The sequence below is a fragment of the Gekko japonicus genome, unplaced genomic scaffold (genome assembly GCF_001447785.1).
Source record: "Gekko japonicus isolate JY-2015 unplaced genomic scaffold, Gekko_japonicus_V1.1 scaffold155, whole genome shotgun sequence".
Taxonomy (NCBI): domain Eukaryota; kingdom Metazoa; phylum Chordata; class Lepidosauria; order Squamata; family Gekkonidae; genus Gekko; species Gekko japonicus.
In genome coordinates, this window is record NW_015167534.1 from 655,362 (window position 1) to 673,699 (window position 18,338).

An 18,338-nucleotide genomic window follows, 5' to 3' on the forward strand; every position below is an offset into this window, starting at 1 on the left:
TTGTTCTTCTGAATACAGAATACTTTGCAGAGTTTAATTTGTTGTTATACCTAATTTTCATAGATTATAAGCACATCTCAAAGACTGACCAATTCAGGACGTGTTCTGATTGGAAATTCGTATACCACAGTGCCAGCCATGGTCACTCAGACACACATAACAGATGTCAGTGGCTGGGTCCCAGGGTAAATAACCTATTTGTCTTTTCTCATTCTTGCATACTTATTTCAAGTTCCTTTGTTTCTTTTCATAGCTCAGAGAGTTGGCTCATCAGTGTGTTGGTGACCAGGGATGTGCATTCGGTTAGTCCGAACCGAATGCACCCGAAAATGGCCCATTCGGACCCCTTTCAGGCTGCTGCAGGCCGATTCAGATTCTCTGATCTGAATTGGCTTGCCGCTGAATTTCGACGGCAATTCGGCCCCATTATATCCTATGGGCCATTGAAGTCAATGGCGAAAGCATAGGGTATATTCTGGGGGCTGGAGGGGAGGGAGTTTGAGGGAGAGGCTCCAAACTCACAGGGTAGCTGCTGGATCCTCTCCCTAAGATGTGAAGAACATTGGACCAGGGGGTCCAATTCTACGGGCCCCCAAATAGATTGCCCTTATTCCCTCCATTGTTCTCTATGGAGAACATGAGGGAAGGGAGTTGCAGCTAGGATCGGCATAGGGGTGGTACATAAACACCTAATTTCTTTAAATGAAACTAAGTTCTCGGGGCCAGATGAACTGTATCCAAGGGTACTAAAAGAACTCGCGGATGTAATTTCTGAGCCTCTGTCCATTGTTTTTGAAAATTCTTGGAGAACAGGTGAGGTGCCAGAAGATTGGAGGCGGGCAAATGTTGTCCCCATCTTCAAGAAGGGGGAAAAGGAGGATCCAGGTAACTACCGACCTGCCAGCTTGATGACTTTACCTGGGGAAAGTTTTAGAACAAATAATCAAACATACAGTCCTTGAGCATTTAGAAAGGATGGCTGTGATTACTAAGAGTCAACATGGGTTTCTCAAGAACAAGTCATGTCAGACGAACCTTATCTCTTTTTTTGAGAAAGTTTCTACCTTGCTGGATAAGGGGAATGCTGTAGACATAGTTTATCTTGATTTCAGTAAGGCTTTTGATAAGGTTCCACATAATATTCTTGTTAACAAATTGGAAAAATGTGGTTTGGATCATATGACTGTTAGATGGATCTGTAACTGGTTGACAGATTGCACCCCAAGGGTGCTTGTGAATGGTTCCTCATCCTCTTGGAGAGGAGTGACAAGTAGAGTGTCTCAGGGATTTGTCTTGGGACCTGTTTTGTTCTACATCTTTATCAATGATTTGGATGAAGGGATAGAGGGAATTCTTATTAAATTTGCAGATGATACTAAATTGGGAGGGGTAGCAAATATGGTAGAAGACAGAGTCAGGATACAGGATGATCTTGACAGGCTGGAAAACAGAGCTAAAACAAATAAAACGAATTTCTCTGGGGATTGATGTAAAGTTTTGCATTTAGATAGCAAAAAATCAAATGCATAATTATAGGATGGGGGAGACTTGTCTTGGCAGTGGTATGTGTGAAAAGGATCTAGGGGTCTTAGTAGACCATACATGGAACATGAGTCAGCAGTGTGATGCGGTAGCTAAAAAGGCAAATGCGATTTTGGGCTGTATCAATAGAAGTATAGTGTCCAGATCGCGCAAAGTGATGGTATCACTTTACTCTGCTCTGGTTAGACCTCACCTTGAGTATTGTGTTTAGTTTTGGACACCACAATTTAAGAAGGATATTGACAAGCTGAAACATGTCGAGAGGAGGGCAGTGAAGGAGGGCAGTGAAGATGGTGAGGGGTCTGGAGACCAAGTCCTGTGAGGAAAGGTTGAAGGAGCTTGGTATGTTTAGCATGGAAAGGAGACAACTGAGAGGTCATATGATAACCATCTTCAAGTACTTGAAGGGCTGTCATATAGAGGATGGTACAGAGTTGTTTTCTGCTGCCCCAGAAAGTTGGACCAGAACCAACAGGTTGAATTAAATCAGAAGAGTTTTCGGCTAAATGTTCGGAAGAATTTCCTGACAGAGCGGTTTCTCAGTGGAACAGGCTTCCTCGGGAGGTGGTCAGCTCTCCTTCTTTGGAGGTTTTCAGACAGAGGCTCGATGGGAGCAGTGCTGATTCTGTGAACTTAGGCGCACATCATGAGAGGAAGGGTAGGAGGGGGTTGCATCAGTGCTTAGTTCTTGTGGCCCTTTCTTACATGCCCAGGGAAATGCTGATCACCACTTTGGAGTCAGGAAGCAATATTTCTTCAGTCCAGTTTGGCTGGAGAGCCTGAAGGTTTTTTGTCATCTTCTGGGTGTGGAACAGCAGTCATTGGGGGTGTGGGGGCGGAGATATTTGTGAATTTCCTGCATTGTGCAAGGGGCTGAACTAGATGACCCTAGAGGTCCCTTCCAACTCTATGATTCTATGATAGGGAGAGTTCAGGCTTGATTTGATCTAGAACCCAGTGATTTGTCTTTTTGGTGGTCCATGGTATCCATAAAACTCTCCTTCAACACCACAATTCAAAGGAATCAACTTTCTTCACTGTCCAGCTTTCATACCTATGCATAGTAATAGGGAGTACTATAGTATGAATTATCTTGATCTTGATTGCCAGTAGCACATCCTTACACTTAAAGATCTTTTCTAGCTCCTTCATGGCTGCCCTTTCCAGCCGTAATCACCTTCTGATTTCTTGGTTGCAGTCTCATTTTTGGTTGACGATTGAACCAAGGAATATAAAATCTTGAACAATTTCAATTTCTTTATCATCAAAGTTGTGTGATTCCCGAGTAGTTAGTACTTTTGTCTTCTTAATGTTCAAGTGTAATTGTGTCATTTCAGGTCTTCACTATTTTCTGCCAGTAATGTGGTATGCAGATCTCAAATTGTTAATGTCCCTTCCACCAATTTGGACTCCGCTTTCATCTAAATCTAATCCAGTATTCTTTATGATATGTTCTGCGTATAGATAGGGAGGTAAAATATATCCTCGTCTGACACCTTTGCCCATTTGGAAACCATTCGGTTTTTCCATATTCTGTCCTCACAGTAGCCTGTTTTCCAGAGTATAAATACAGCTAAAAATATGTAATACTGTGTAATCATACATGTTCTAATGCTCTGACTCTTTTAATGTATTCAAAGGGACAGAAAACGAACTCGAGACTTTATGGAAACAGATTTTTCAGAAAGGTATGTGTTGCTGTTGATTTGTAATGAACCTTGTCCTCATCATCAAATCTGCCTTGAATCTCAATGAGAAAGATGGACTATAAATGAATTTCTTAATTTATTAAAATATTTCCCCACCTGTCCTCTTGGTTCAAAGTGGCTTATAGTAATTAAAGTATTACAAGTTAAAACCAAAATAAAATAACAAACCCCAAATACCACCCCAGCAAAGAGATGCCTGCTATTCAGAGCCCATCAAAAGGTTATGCGTGGTTTATCATATAACTGATAAGACAGGATAAAAAGGTTAATATATTATGAGAAAATGGTAGAATGTTGAGTAAGTTGTTATAATGGTTTATAATGTTATATAATTTTCCTAAAAATTCAAGTATTTGAATCAAGAATAGTTTTTTATACTTGCAAAAAATGCCCTTTATAGTATGTTTTGGTATTTTACCTTTTATTCTTTCCCTTTAACCCTTTTTCTTATTCTATATTCCCTCAAAAAGTTCAATTTTAAAAAAAAGCCCTGTCAAACCAACAGGCCTTGCAACACCTCCTTAAGCTCTCCAATGAGAGGGCTCCCCTCACCTCTTTGGGGAGCCCATCCCACAGAGTGGGAACCATAATGGAAAAGGCTGGAGCTCTGGTCAGTGCCAGGTGCTCCACTCTTAAGTGTGGTGGCAGCCTGAAGCCTGTAGTAGGTACATGGGAACATATGAGAGGAGGCAGTCTTTCAGATATGTGGGCCCCAGGCCATGGAAGGGCTTTAAAGGTTATAACCAGCATCATCAGTTGAACTCAGAAACAAGCTGGATGGTGATGTAGTTGTTTTGTAATAGGCAACATATGCTCCCATTGGCTGTCCCCTGATAATAGGTAGGCTGCTACATAGTGGACCCCATTAGGGGTCATGAGCGGTATAGAAGTCACATGTAAATAAATAAATAAATAAATAAATATGCTGACCAGCTCCTTTGAATATGATTATAAAATTACAGTTTTATCTCTGATTCTGCTTTTCTGTAGAAATAACTTCATCTGCTGTATTGGAACAAATGCTGCTCTCTTTTGTACTTGCATACTTCTAAATTCCTTCTAAATCATCTGTCTAGAGCAAGGGTAGGCAACCTTTTTGTTCCAAGGGCCAAAAATGATGTACCATCTACCTGTGAAAATGTTGATTTGCTGATAAAATGGGGGGAGGGAAATGAAGATTGTACATGACCAGACACACTTGGTACATGCCCAGCCCCAGGAGCACTGTTGGCTTCTCAGATATTCACCTTGGACCTAGCTTGTGGCCATGCAGGTCTAGCAGGCAGTGGGCATAAGCTATGCCTACTGCTTTCCTTCACACCGCTGGCCCCAGTTACTTGGCCAGAGGTCTGACCTTAGGTGCTAACCCACTAACTAGCTAACAGATGCTCCATGTGGAGCAGCAAAATTGGGGGATGAACAATTTCCTCTTGCCCCAGTGTGGCTTTCACATGGAAACATGGCTGTGGTGCCGGTCTGAGCCCATTTGAGTGCTTTATTTTGGAGAGCCTGGACCCAGTGCTTTGTATCGGAGAGCCTGGACCCAGGTCTTTAAAAACAGTAACATGTAGTTCGGCCTCCAGTTTAATTAATTCTGTGGGATAATTGGGCACATACAGTTATTTATTTAGAAAACTTGTATGCAGCCTCTTCAGGGAGCCTGCTTGTGGGGGAAAACATGATAAAATCATAAAACAGCATAAAATCATTAACCAGTTATTTAAAAAAAAACATTTTTTAAAAAAAACAGCCAGAGTGTAAAAACGTTCAGCATCCTAAAATGAGCTCATAAAACAATCCTCAGGATAAGCAGACTGTAACAACAATTTTAAAGAGATCAAACCCCTTAATTCAAAACCTGGGTAAAAAGAAATTTTGAACCTGGGGCTTAAAAGAGTAGGGTAGGCACCAGGCAGGCTTCAAGAAAGGGTATTCTACGGGCAAGATACCACAGCTGAAAAGGCCCGATCTCTGCAGACAGTTCCTGAAATGTAGAATCTTATCGTTAATATTCCAAAGAATTTAGTGCATTAAAAATTATACGTAGCATGAGAGAGAGAGGATGAAGTTGAAATCATGTAGTTGGCTTTGTTATTACATGTTACCATTCCCCGCCCCCAGTAAAAACTTCAAGTACCACACTGTCAAATACCACGAAGTCAGTTATTAATCTTCATTGCTTAGCTTAAATCTGATTTTTGTCTTTTCTACAGTAAAAGAAGTAAGAAAGGAGATAAGAATGGCAAGGGCCTAAGGCATTTTTCAATGAAAGTGTGTGAAAAGGTCCAGCGTAAAGGAACAACATCATATAATGAAGTTGCAGATGAGCTGGTATCAGAGTTAACAAATTGTAATAGCCACTTAGCAACAGGTTCAGTAAGTAAAGAACAACACATACCTTTTTTTTTTGTCCGGCCTGATAAGTTGCAGTCAACTTTCTTAAGTTCAAAATTAAGTGGGATGTTTGATATATTGATTAACCACAAGTGGGGGCCAGGGCAAGTTCTGTCACAGCCTTATAGGAAGCCAGAAGGGGGCAGAGGTATTTGCTTTCATACTACATTTCCTCCAAACAGGGCAACCATTTAGCATGACATGAGTAAGCTATCTGTGTCAGAAGTGACTGTTGCTGCTATAGTTGTACAGACATGCTGCTTCAGGATAATCTCATGGTTTGTGGTGTCAAAGCAACCACTTCATAGTGAGGTTATACAGACACAAAGGCCCTAGCACTCATTCCAGAAGTCTTATGGCAGAATATATGATCAGGCTGGTTAATTCTAATTGAAGTCTTGCAACATGTTTTGTAAAAACACAGGCAGTGGGAGACATAGGAGCTGGTCTTCAAAAGGCCTGATGGATGTTGAGGTGGGGGAAGGGGATTATTTGTAAGCATACTAGAGCCCTTTTTACAAGCTGCTGCCTTTTGTATTCTTGCCAGGATAGGGTAGCCCCGATAAGGACTATCTCTGCTAGCAGTTCAGTAAGATGATTGTGGTAATATAGCTTCAGTGAACGTTTCCACATAATAGCTATATATTCATGTCTGGACTGTGCACATTAAGCTTGGCATAGTTTATTGTTTACTATCAATATATGAAAGCATGTTTCTATTGATCTTTCAGTCTGTTCACATATTGTCTTTTGTATAATTGTCACATGTTGCAACACTTCAGTACTCTAACGAGTCTGTATTCAAAAAAGTTAAAAAATTCTATTTCTAGAGCTAGCCAGGCTAGTAAATGAACTATATGCTCAGTTCAAGCTTTGGGTAAAATCTAGGATGGTTTACTAATGGGCAGGAGCACTGAATACAAAATAAGGATACAGACTGTATACAAAATATGTACACTATGTAAAGGGTATGTGGATTCCCAAATTAATTTTATCATGGCAAAGGAGACTTATGGATAATTTTCACATGTATTCTTAAGGTTTCCATATTACCATTTGGAAAACGTCACAGTTGAAGTAGTCCTTCGTCTCTTACAGCTGGTAGGAGCAAAGTCATTGCCCTCTGCTAACATAAATGTCTTGATTCCAAAAAGCACACACTGTTACTTAAACCTTGATGATATCAAATAAGTCTAGACATAGGTTTATTCCTTGCATATCTGGCTGGCCCAGATATGGTAGGGGGAGGAGAGAGGAGACTAGAAAGCTAGTTTAACTTTGTGAATGTTTTAATTTTTTCATAAACTTGTCTGTAGTTTTGGTCATAATAATGGTACCCTGCTATCTTCCAAAGATAAGAACCAAAGAAAAATTCATGCCATATGATAGAACCTTGACATATTTTTCAAAAAAGCAAAATTTAAACATTTTTTAAATATCTGTATGAGGCTGATATATAACAGTGTTGTATTTTAATCAGGTTTATGATCAGAAGAATATTAGACGGAGAGTTTACGATGCACTCAATGTATTGATGGCAATGAACATTATTTCAAAGGAAAAAAAAGAAATCAGATGGATAGGTCTTCCTACAAACTCAGCTCAAGAATGTCAAAATCTGGAGGTAAGAGAGTGTGGGACATACGTGTAGCTTAGCTAAAAGGGGGAATATCTGAAATCTAGTTATTTTTAACTCTTGTGTAGACTGGTACTCTAGAATAACAATATTGATGAAATAGAGCATTTATAGAAGAAGAAGAAGAGATTGGATTTATACCCCGCCCTTCACTACCCAAAGGAGTCTCAGAGCGGCTTACAAACTCCTTTCCCTTTCCCTTCCCCTCCCCACAACAGACACCCTGTGAGGTAGGTGGGGCTGAGAGAACTCTTGACAGAAACTGCTCTTTTTCAAGAACAGCTGTGCCAGAGTTATGGCTTGCTCAAGGTCATCCAGCCAGGTGCAAGTGGAGGAGTGGGGAATCAAACCCGGTTCTCCCAGATTAGAGTCCGTGCACTGAACCACTACACCAAACTGGCTCTCTAGAGCATTTATCATGCTTTGGTACTAACCCAAGTGAGATGAAAGGTTCTGAAAGAATTTGAATGTATCTGGCAACTTTGTAGTATATATTGTGTGTGCTGTGATTTACTTCCCCAAAATGATTGATTTCCTCACAAAATAAAAGTTCGACTTTAATCTCTATATTGTTTTGTATATTTAATTTTGCATTTGTTCTGAAGATTGAGAAACAGCGATGTATAGAACAAATAAAACAGAAGAGAGCTCAGCTGCAAGAGCTTCTACTGCAGGTAAAGTTTTCAGAAATTTACTTGTAAACAAACCCAGGGCATAGTTGCTTGCTTAATAAACTTGCTGTCTCAGTCATTCCTTTTGGAAATGCAGCTGAATTTCTTCTGCATAATACACAGGCACATCCACATCAGTGAGCTATATAGATCCCATATCAGGCTCTCTGTCATCACCCTGAGAAATGACATTTTAAAAATTAACTTGTATGCAGCTGATTTGACATTCCATAGTTTAAAAACCCACTGTTGCTGGGCTGCTGGATCATTGCTATTACCCAGCATGAGCTTTATCACGTTCTGAGACAGTAACTTAGGAAAGGTTAGGTTTGTTAAAATCTGATCAACTTCACTTCTTTTTACAGCAAATTGCTTTCAAAAATTTGGTACAAAGAAATCAACAAAATGAACAGCAGCATCAGAGCCCTCCAGTTTTGAACTCTACCATACAACTGCCTTTTCTAATAATAAACACAAGCAAAAGAACAATGATAGATTGCAGCATCTCTCCTGACAAGTGAGTGTGATGTGGAAGCATGCATTTAAACATTCATTCTGTTTTGTAAAAAGTCTGGGAAACTCGTGACAAAAAAAGAGGGTTTGGTTCATTTTTAAAGTATGTAGCTCTCACATTTAGTCTTCATTTTTTCTTGCCACTTATTCAGATAGTCCAAGAACTCATGCAAATATAATGATATCATAAGATACAGCAGAGTTGAGTGTTTAAATATCTTCCAAAAACTGTGGAATGACTGAAACTGCCATTATAAGAAGAAACCATGTGGGAAGCTTGGAATTCCAAAATTTTGGTGGATCAAGTTCCCCAACAGAAAACAACATCTTCCGCTGACTCATGAATCACCAGCATTGCTACAGGTTGCAGCAGAAACTTTGAAACAAGTCTTGAAAACAGTGATGAGTGCCAACAGAAACACATCATTGTGACATACAATCCTGTCATTGCAAAACATGTACTTAGGATGACAAGCCAAAGCAAGTCCTAAATTCAGTGATTTGTTCATGATGCAGGGTGTATTTCACATCTGCCTGGCAGTGGGAAAGTTCATGGAAGAATTGGGAGGTACTCGGATCTTGGCAGGAGTTGGAATGCTTGTACATGAATCATTGCGTTTATAGCAGGTGACCATTTAACAGATTTGAAAGGGTACACCTAGTAATCCAGAATCTATTAATTTTATTCCCACTGTGACATATCTGATGAAAAAGTAGTTATTCAGAAAGGAAGATTATATTGGAGAACTGAGAGTGCATGTACAAGGACAGTCAGGCAAGCCTGAGAAAATGGAACAATGCTAGTTGTCCCTGCTTGACATACAAGTTTTAAAATATTTATTTAATTCAGTTTGTATCCCACCCTATCCCGCAAGCGGGCTCAGGGCAGCTCACAACACATGATAACACAAAACATAATAATTCATAATACATCAAACCATTTCATCCAATAAATACTAACACCTGATGGCAGCTTAATTTCTAGCTACAGTGCCTATTGCAACAATGTCAGGTAGGGCATATTTCTCTCAAGCTAACCAGATTCAGCGGATACTGGCACCAAGTTAGCGTAGACAGTTCCCAACGGCAATTGAGGCAGATTGAGTAACTTGAGCAGGGAAGGCTGACGTCCTTTGGACATCCTCAGCCGAAAGCCTGGCGGAACAACTCCATTTTGCAGGCCCTGCAGAATTGTAATAAGTCCTGCAGGGCCCTGATCTCAACCAAGAGCATGCTCCACCAGGCAGGGGCCAGGGCTGAAAAGGCCTTGGCCCTGTTCGAGGCAAGGTGAACGTCCTTTGGGCCGGGGAATACTAAGTGGTACTGCTCAGAAGAGCACAAAGCTCTTCAGGGCACATACAGGGAGAGATGGTCCTGTAGGTATGTTGGTCCCTGGCCACACAGGGCCTTGAAGGTTAGTACCATCACCTTGAATCTGATCTGGTACTCAACCGGTAACCAATGCAGTTGGTGCAGCACTGGCTGAATGTGCGTCCGCATAGACAGCCCAGTCAGCAGCCATGCTGCTGCATTTTGTACAAGCTGAAGCTTCCAGGTCAGATTCAAGGATAGGCCCATGTAGAGCAAGTTGCAGTACTCTAATTTGGAAGTAATCATTGCATAGATCACTGTTGCCAAGTCATAGGGGGAGAGATAGGGAACCAAAGATGGTAAAAGGCTGATCTGGCAACATTGGTGACCTGGGCTCCCATGGAATGGGAGGCATCCAGATTCACCCCAACACTCCTCACTGCTGGGGCCGGCATTAATGGTGCCCCACCAAGGGCTGGGAGTCAGATACCCAATCTTAGTAATTACAAATGATGTCACAAATGATGTCTCTTGGCATAAGGTAGACTTGAAAATAGAAAAGATTATTTGGATCAGCTTTAAGGTAGATAAGAGCCTTTTTCTTGTGAAACGTTAAGAACAAAATATATAAGCACAGGTTTTTTAGTATGGTTCAAAAAGGCTTCTTCAGGCAGCCCAGATGTCCTTGAAAAATTTGCACCAGTTCTTTTCCTGATAAAGCTATACTATTTATTTTCAGTTTTGAATATCAAAAAATACGTTTTGAATCTTAGGTGTTATGAAGTCATCATATAAAATAAATTTGAAAGGAGAACATATGACATAAGGGAGGAGCTGTGGCTCAGTAATTGAGTCTTTGCTTGGTGTGTAGAAGGTCCCAAGTTCAATCCGGGCATTATCAGTTTTAAAGAAAGGATCAGGTGGAAGGTGATATGAAAAACCATTACCTACAAGCTACTGCCAGCCTTGAGTAGAGAATATGGTCCTTAATGGACCGATGGTCTGATTCAGTATGAGACAGCTTCATATGCAAGTCCTATGTGAGATTAAGAAGTTCTGTGTGCATCTGGCTGTTTTTGTATCCCAAGACTATAACTCTCTATTGCAAGCACACTGGTTGTGCCAGCTTACAGGCTACCAACACCTTACAAACAAAGTCTCTACACCTGGTGCTGTATTATCATCTCTGTCATTGTCACTGCTGAAAATAGTTTTGGGAACATCCTCAAAACTTAAACTGCATGTTTGCTGGCACATCCAGTCTGCAATCCAAATCTCTCCCTTATATATAAGTGAGTAAGACACAGCGTCACACAGCGGAGAGAAAATGCGCACCAACAGTGCTTGGAGGGTTGAACTGTCCGTCAGAAGCTTCCCCAGCTTCCATTGGCCGTGTTGTCTGTCCCACCTCAGAACACAAAGGCTGCGTCACGCAGCGGAGAGAAAATGCGCACCAACAGTGTTTGGAGGGTCGAGTTGTCCGTCAGAAGGTTCCCCAGCTCCCCGGTCCCACCTCAGAACAAAAAGGCTGTAGCCCTGCCTCTGTAGCTGGTCCCCTCAGACGTCAGACTACTGCTGACAACCACCTGGTGGGTGAGTGGGACCGGGGAGCACTTGAAGAGTGCCGCCGCCGATAAGCCGCTCGCCTGTCTGGCTTACTAACTGTCTATGTCTCTCTCCCCCTCCCCCTTCTTCCTTCCTTCCTTCCTTCCTTCCTTCCTCTCTTTCTCCAAACCCCTCTATCTATCCATCTACCTATCTATCTACCACCCACCCTACCTTTCTAGTGCCCATTGTCTTCGTCCACAATGGGCTTTGCTCCCTTGTATACTAATAATACGACTGTAGCTTGAAATTCTGGATGTTACTTATGATGACCTGATAAGACCAGAAAGGTTTGCAAGCTTCACCAGGTTGTTGGTCAGGTTTAAATGTCTTTTTCCCTATTTAACTGCAGATACAATATATATGCCACTCTGTCCCTTAGTAAAAGACTGTTATCAGGATGAGGTTCTAACAGCCACTCTTGCTATTAAAATAAAATGGCCAGAATTCCTTACTCCTCCACCCTAGCCAGTACTTCAGATGAAGCACACTTCCCTCAGTTCTTTTTCTACCGCCATGGAGAAAGGATGTACTACAATTTCAGAAAGATTTCTTGGACGAATTTGTATGTTTTTTCGACCATCTTTTATTTACGACCATTTCCCATTTATTGCCTATTTATGACATTTTTTCGACCAATTCTTATAGAGATGGCACTTTTTAAGAAATGCCACAGTTGTGGCACGAAAATGGTGCAAAATGACAACCATGACCAGTGCCTCATGTGCTTGGGGGAAGGGCACAAACACGTCTTGTCAGGCATGTAGCCTCTTCACCCAAAAGTATGGCAAGAAAGAGCGCTTTACCTCAAGGTTGCTTTGTGGGAGCAGTCACTTGGGGTTCCAGAAACGCTGGATTCCCCTCAAAAAAGAGCCAGGACCCCCTTAGTGGTCTCTGTGCCAGTCTAGCAATCAAAATCTGATGCTTGAGGGATGGCTCAGACCCCAAGAGTGGCTTCTGAACCACATATAAAGAAAGCAAAAAAGAAGTCAAAGCACTCTACTTCATCGACTGCTTGACCCCAACATAGCAGCTCCAACATGACGTTGAAACAGCCTGTTCAGGACCCAGCACAACTCCAATGGTCCGTTTCCGCTCAAGATTGATCTCAAATTCTCTCAACATCTCCACAGAGTCAGAATGGTTCACCTCGCCATCGATCATCATTGTTGACTCAAACTCAACTTTCAGTGTCTCTGCGTTGATCGCCATCGAGATCCCTTCCACCCCGAAGATATCAATCCCTTTGATGTCAAAGCCTTAATGGTCGATATCATCACCACTCTTCTGATGAAAGCACAACATGTTTTCAAAAACTTCATACTCCTTCCCTCTCTATGTCTTTAAAAGAATACCAGGCCTTGGAAGAAGACGTAATTTAATTAATCACCCCGAGACAGAAGGCTTCATTAAGCAAGCTGTTACGCCAACTGCTTTATCTACAGCAGAGGCTAACTAAATTTAACATGAGTCCTGGCCAGCTATACCAAGGTCGTGTCTACCCACAGAGTTCCAGTAATGGAGGCGAGACGGGTGTTTTTCCAAAACAATCTTTTTACTAAGCAATATCAAAGTCACATACACACAAAATAATCAGTCTCACAATAGCATACACTCAAGGTTCCTTTAGAGTTACAGAAAGATATTAAGATAATTTCTTATTTACTTGGAGGTAGGTAGGTGTCTATTTCGATTCATACTTGCCTGTTCCAGAAGTCTTGTCTGTTGCAAGGGAAAATTGGAGGGTAAGGAATAGTTCTAGGGCAGTGGTGGCAAACCTATGGCACGGGTGCCAGAGGTGGCACTCAGAGCCCTCTCTGTGGGCACGCGTGCCATCACCCCAGCCAGGCCCAGACCATCATTAAAGTGTCGAATTCTCTGCCAAATAATTTTAAGTAAATAAAAGCATTTGGGATTGCTTTCCTTACTTTGTTTGGATCATCTTAAGTTAATGTATGGGTTGTTTTTTCTAAAGTAAAACCTCAGTATTCAGGTTAAATTGCCGTGTTGGCACTTTGCGATAAATAAGTGGGTTTTGGGTCGCAGTTTGGGCACTCGGTCTCTAAAAGGTTCGCCATCACTGTTCTAGGGGTAGTTACTAATTCATACTGCTAGAACTAGCCAGCTAGTGTGGGGATCTCTTTGGCTGCACATCCCAAAGAGATCTGGTAAAGACAAAGAGTTTTAAAGAAGGAAAAGGGGGGGGTAGTAGAATGTGGCCAGCCAAAAGACTTGAAGCATGGTCTTTTCATTGATGGTAGAATCTCCAGGTGGGTGGCACCTTGCCAAACTGCAATCCCACCTACTTACAAGTCCATCCCATGACCTCCCTCATTGGTGCATGTAGAAGAGGGGCAGGTATTCTGTGGGTGGGGCGATATTTGAAACTCTACACTCTATCTCATGGAATACCATCTGGCCAGGTTTGAAGTCTCGGCTTCCTGTATCCTCTTTGAAGTACAGATGAATCTTGGCTTTCCCAGGCGAACAAGGTACCATCAACAGGAAACTGCAATTCAAATGCAGTTCAGGTCCGTGTTCTGTGTGACATCTAGTCTTTTCAGCAATGGGGGAATTTCTCCTTCTTGGTTGTTGTCTCTGCTTACAATGGCTAACGTGCTTCTTCTTCCCATGAGCCTTTGAGCTGAATGTGTGCAAGCTACATTAACATAAAATGCAGGCAAGTGTTCCCTATGTGAATTCTCTCACAGTAGGTGATGCTAACAGCTATGGTATACAGATGTGTGCACAGTCTATGTGTTGCTTGTGTAGCAGATATAAAACCATAAATTAGTCCATTTCTCAACAAAGCCAACATCAGTTTCTGACACAAACACCTGTTATACGTCAGAGTGGAGCTCTCAGCCACAGTGGGGTCAATTCCACCTATGGTTTATGCCCCCGTGAAACAAATAGGATCCTTCCTTCAACCCTTGGTGGCAGCCACCTACCTTTTGCACCAGCTCTATTGTAAGATCATGATAATCAGACAGCCATAGAACAACCCAGGACTCTGTATGCTCGTATGCAGACCCTGAGACCCAGCCAAACCAAAAATTGGAGAATGACTCAGAATGTTTCCTTTCCCTCACCCAATGACACCAACCTGTATCTCCAACTGAAGACCTCAAATTATATTCCGAGCAACTTGTTTAGATAGTTAAGGCACTAGAGATTGAATACACACCTCCAGAAACAAGGGTTGTAGACCCAGTTATGAATGCATTGTATTCAACTGACCCGGGCCCAATAGCCCTACCAATGGTGAAAGGCATCCTAGAAACATATGGGCTAAACTAGCCTCTAGTCAAGTTTCCACTAAGAAAGAATGTGAATTCCTCTTTTAGCATCCCCCAGCTAACTCTTTAGTGATGGGGGCTCTCTCACCTAAACAAAAAGAGAGAATGCACTCAGCCTTTTTATAAATAGCAATCCCTTCCCTTGATCTTCATCTGTTTGCGATGCTTCTTTAAGAGGGTGAGGAGCTCACTGTGATTTGATTTGTATTAATGGGCACTGGAGTCCAGCTGAGTCAAGACTCCATATTAATGTTTTAGAGCTTAGAGCAGTTAGATATGCCCTTACTTCTCTTTCGGACACCATCCATGGAAAGACACTGCTGCTGTCCATGGACAACATAGCAACAAAATACTACATCAACAAACAAGGGGGAACAAGCTGTCTAAGGTAATGCAAGGAGGCAAGACAACAGATTAGCAGATCACTTGAGCAGGGACCCACTTTCAAAACACAAATGGTCCATAAACATGAAATATTTGCTCCCAATTTTTGAGACTTGGGTCACCCTTAAGTAGACCTGTTTACTTCAGCAGACAACACAAAATGCCAAGCCTTCTGCTTGAGAGCGGCCACAGACAACCACTCCTTGGGAGACACAGTCGATCTGCATTAATCCCACAGCCTTTATTATGCCTTCCCACCCTTCCTGCTGCTCCACCATTTGATGTTGAAACTGAAATCTTAATAGCCCCCTTATGGCCCAGGAGGACATGGTTACCAACTTTGTGGTGCCTGACCAAGGACAGAAAAATACCTTCTCGTACAACACAAGACCTTCTGTCAGTGGGACTAATCCATTACCACAACAAAGAGATACTACGTCTCCACATGTGGTTCATTTCTCCGTAGACCAATAGTTAGAGTGGCTGAAGTTTTAGTGTCATCACGCAAACCAGCCTACCTGGAAATCTTATGATGCTAAATGGCAACATTTTACAACGTGGGTGAGGGACAGGAGAATTAGGCCAAAGTCCTGCCCCCTAGCAGAAATTTTTGAGTATCTCCTTTCCTTGATAGACTCAAGTCTATCCACCTCCTCCATCAAGGTTCACATAGCAGCCATAGCAGGCTTCCACACTGGTGTGGACTCTATGCCTGTGTTTTCAAATGTACTATCTAAGAGGTTCCTCAAAGGTTTTAATAACTTACCTACCAGTCAAACCTCCAGTTCGTCAACAGAGTTCATCTCTTGTCGTTTATCTCAATTAATATATAAACTGTTTTAATTCATGGCTTCATGAGATCTTCATTATCGTATAAGACGGCATTCTTAGTCGCAATAACATCAGCATGCTGAGTGGGTAAAACCAGAGTGTTCAGATTTGACCCACCATTTACTAGATTTCGCAAGGATAAAGTTGTTTTGAGACCCAGTCTCGAATTCACTCCAGAAGTGATTTCCCAATGTCACTTGTCTCAAGACATAATTTTACTTGTATTTTCCCCTGAACCTCAATTGCCAGCAGAACAAGCAATGCACGTTAGATGTCAGAAGAGAATTTTTATTTTATTTAGATCATATCTTGACAGGAAAGATCATACCTCAGGAAAGATATCGATCTCTTTGTTTGCTTTAAAGACCCAAACAAAGGGAAAGCAGTATCTTCACAAGCCCTGTCTAGGTGGGTGACGACTGCAATTAAGATGTCTTACACTAGCACAGGTTTGGAATGCTCATTTCCCCTAAAAGCACATTAATCAAGGGCTCAAGTTTCTTCAGCAGCCTTTCGATGCAACCTTTACATCAGGGAGATCTGCAGAGCTCTGGGTCCTCTCCATCTATGTTCATCAAAAGCTACACTATTGATGTTGATTCTAGGACAGAAGCAGCTGTTGGAAAAGCAGTGTTACAATCTTTATTAATTATTTATTCATTAATCGGCCCACATCCACCTTGTGGTAAGTGAGCTTGCTAATCTCCCATGTGGGACTGCACAGAAGACACGAAGATGACAACATGGTAACTGATGTTCATCAAGTGTCTTCTGTGCAGGCACACATCCCTCCCTCCTTCCCCACTGTGGGCCATACAACTTCATAATCTTCACGGCAGCGGAAAAAGGAGTGAGGGAAGGGTGCTTCCTCTGCCCCTTGTCACGTGATCGTTTGGGCAGGAACAGAGCTTGTAGCTCTGCTGTGCTGAGGGAAGGGGGAGCACTCAGCTGTAAACTCTAGAAGCTTGTAGAAAACTTCTCCATGGCAGGCCTGCTCTGAAGTAGTCCCATGTGTGCCTGCACAGAAGATACTCGATGAACACCAGTTACAGGTAAGTGCAACCATGCTTTATTTCATAGCGCATGGAAGTATTTCTTTGAATCAGAAAGTTCGGGGGGGGGACCAGTATTTTTGACCCCAGTATTTGACATAGGCTGAAGTTTAAAAAATCATCCTGAGACAAAATCAATAGATTTCTAGGGTTCTTTTATACACCTGGTACTTTTACAGAAAGCAAACTATGTAGTAAGTAACTGTACTTTGGGAACAAAGGCAATTGCACATTAGTAATCAGTGTCCCGATAGGAAAAAGTTATAAAGTTATTTAGTTCATTTGTCCACCCCCAAAGTGAAGTTCTGTTGTTGTTTTTTTCAGTTAATATAAATTAGAACAAAATTACACTTATGTGGAAGGGAAAAGCAGAAAAAGAAAGACAAAACTTTTGTGTGTGTGTGTGAGACAAGGCTGTAGGTGACCTTTAAAATCCATTGGGTTTAGTACAAGGAAAGGTTCTGGCTTAAGAAAGATTTTCCTCATCTTTGAATCTGTTTAATGAGGGAGAAGTTTATGGACTCCTATTGCCTTGCATGGAAAAAGTGTTTTAATTGGGAATAAAATAATTTGAACCCTGCTGAGGTGCCAGTTACACAAATGCAATCAAAGCTCTTGCTGAACCAAGCTAAATTTAAATATATCTTTCTCAAGAAGTAATTTCCTGTGTGTAATTGAATTTGGATGCTTATTAACATTATAATTTAGAAAATACAGCTAGGCTCCGGTAGAAAATAGTCTCACTTTGATTTTTATTCTTCCTGCAGATTTGAATATGTCTTCAATTTTGATAATACCTTTGAGATCCATGATGATACTGAGGTTTTAAAGCGAATGGGAATGTCATTTGGTCTAGAGGCAGGCAAATGTTCAGCAGAAGACCTAAGAACTGCTAAATCCCTGGTGCCAAAAGCTTTCGAAAGCTTTGTCACAGGTAAGATAATTGTGGCTTTAACATATTGTTGCTAAGTCTCATCTTAATGAAGTGTTTTCTAATGATGTCAGGCTACAAGAGGATAAAACAGTATTGAGTGATTTATGAAAGTCAGCAGGATTGCATACCTATGTGGGTAGCTTTAAAATTAACTTTCTTTTGCTACATAGATTTCAGAACAGACACTAATGGATGACTATTAATCCCTGCTGCTAAGGCTGTCTTAAAACGTTTAAAGAGTCCTGTACAGAGAGAGACTGCAGATGTTAATATGAACATCTAGAGAGGATCTTTACAAAATAGTTCATAATAGGTAGTGATGAAAACTTGGTAACAGGACCAGGAAATTGACTTGTGGGCAGAGCCAGTGGCATTGGCTGGTCCTCCCTCACTTGGCAGCAGAAAGTTTATCCTGATATAACCTAACTTCATTTAGTTAACACAGGTGCAAGCATGT

The 18,338-nt window shown here is 41.6% G+C and overlaps 1 protein-coding gene across 1 annotated transcript in view; it reads left to right on the forward strand.

The window, feature by feature from the left end:
- The window catches only part of TFDP2 (transcription factor Dp-2 (E2F dimerization partner 2)), a 42,112-nt gene that overhangs the window by 15,818 nt on the left and 7,956 nt on the right, over positions 1 to 18,338 (forward strand). Inside the window, exons 3-9 of the mRNA XM_015413473.1 lie at positions 64 to 185; positions 3,183 to 3,230; positions 5,465 to 5,627; positions 7,126 to 7,269; positions 7,887 to 7,955; positions 8,318 to 8,469; positions 17,715 to 17,881. Coding sequence (XP_015268959.1) covers positions 64 to 185; positions 3,183 to 3,230; positions 5,465 to 5,627; positions 7,126 to 7,269; positions 7,887 to 7,955; positions 8,318 to 8,469; positions 17,715 to 17,881 — 865 coding nt within the window. The remainder of the gene's footprint in view (positions 1 to 63; positions 186 to 3,182; positions 3,231 to 5,464; positions 5,628 to 7,125; positions 7,270 to 7,886; positions 7,956 to 8,317; positions 8,470 to 17,714; positions 17,882 to 18,338) is intronic.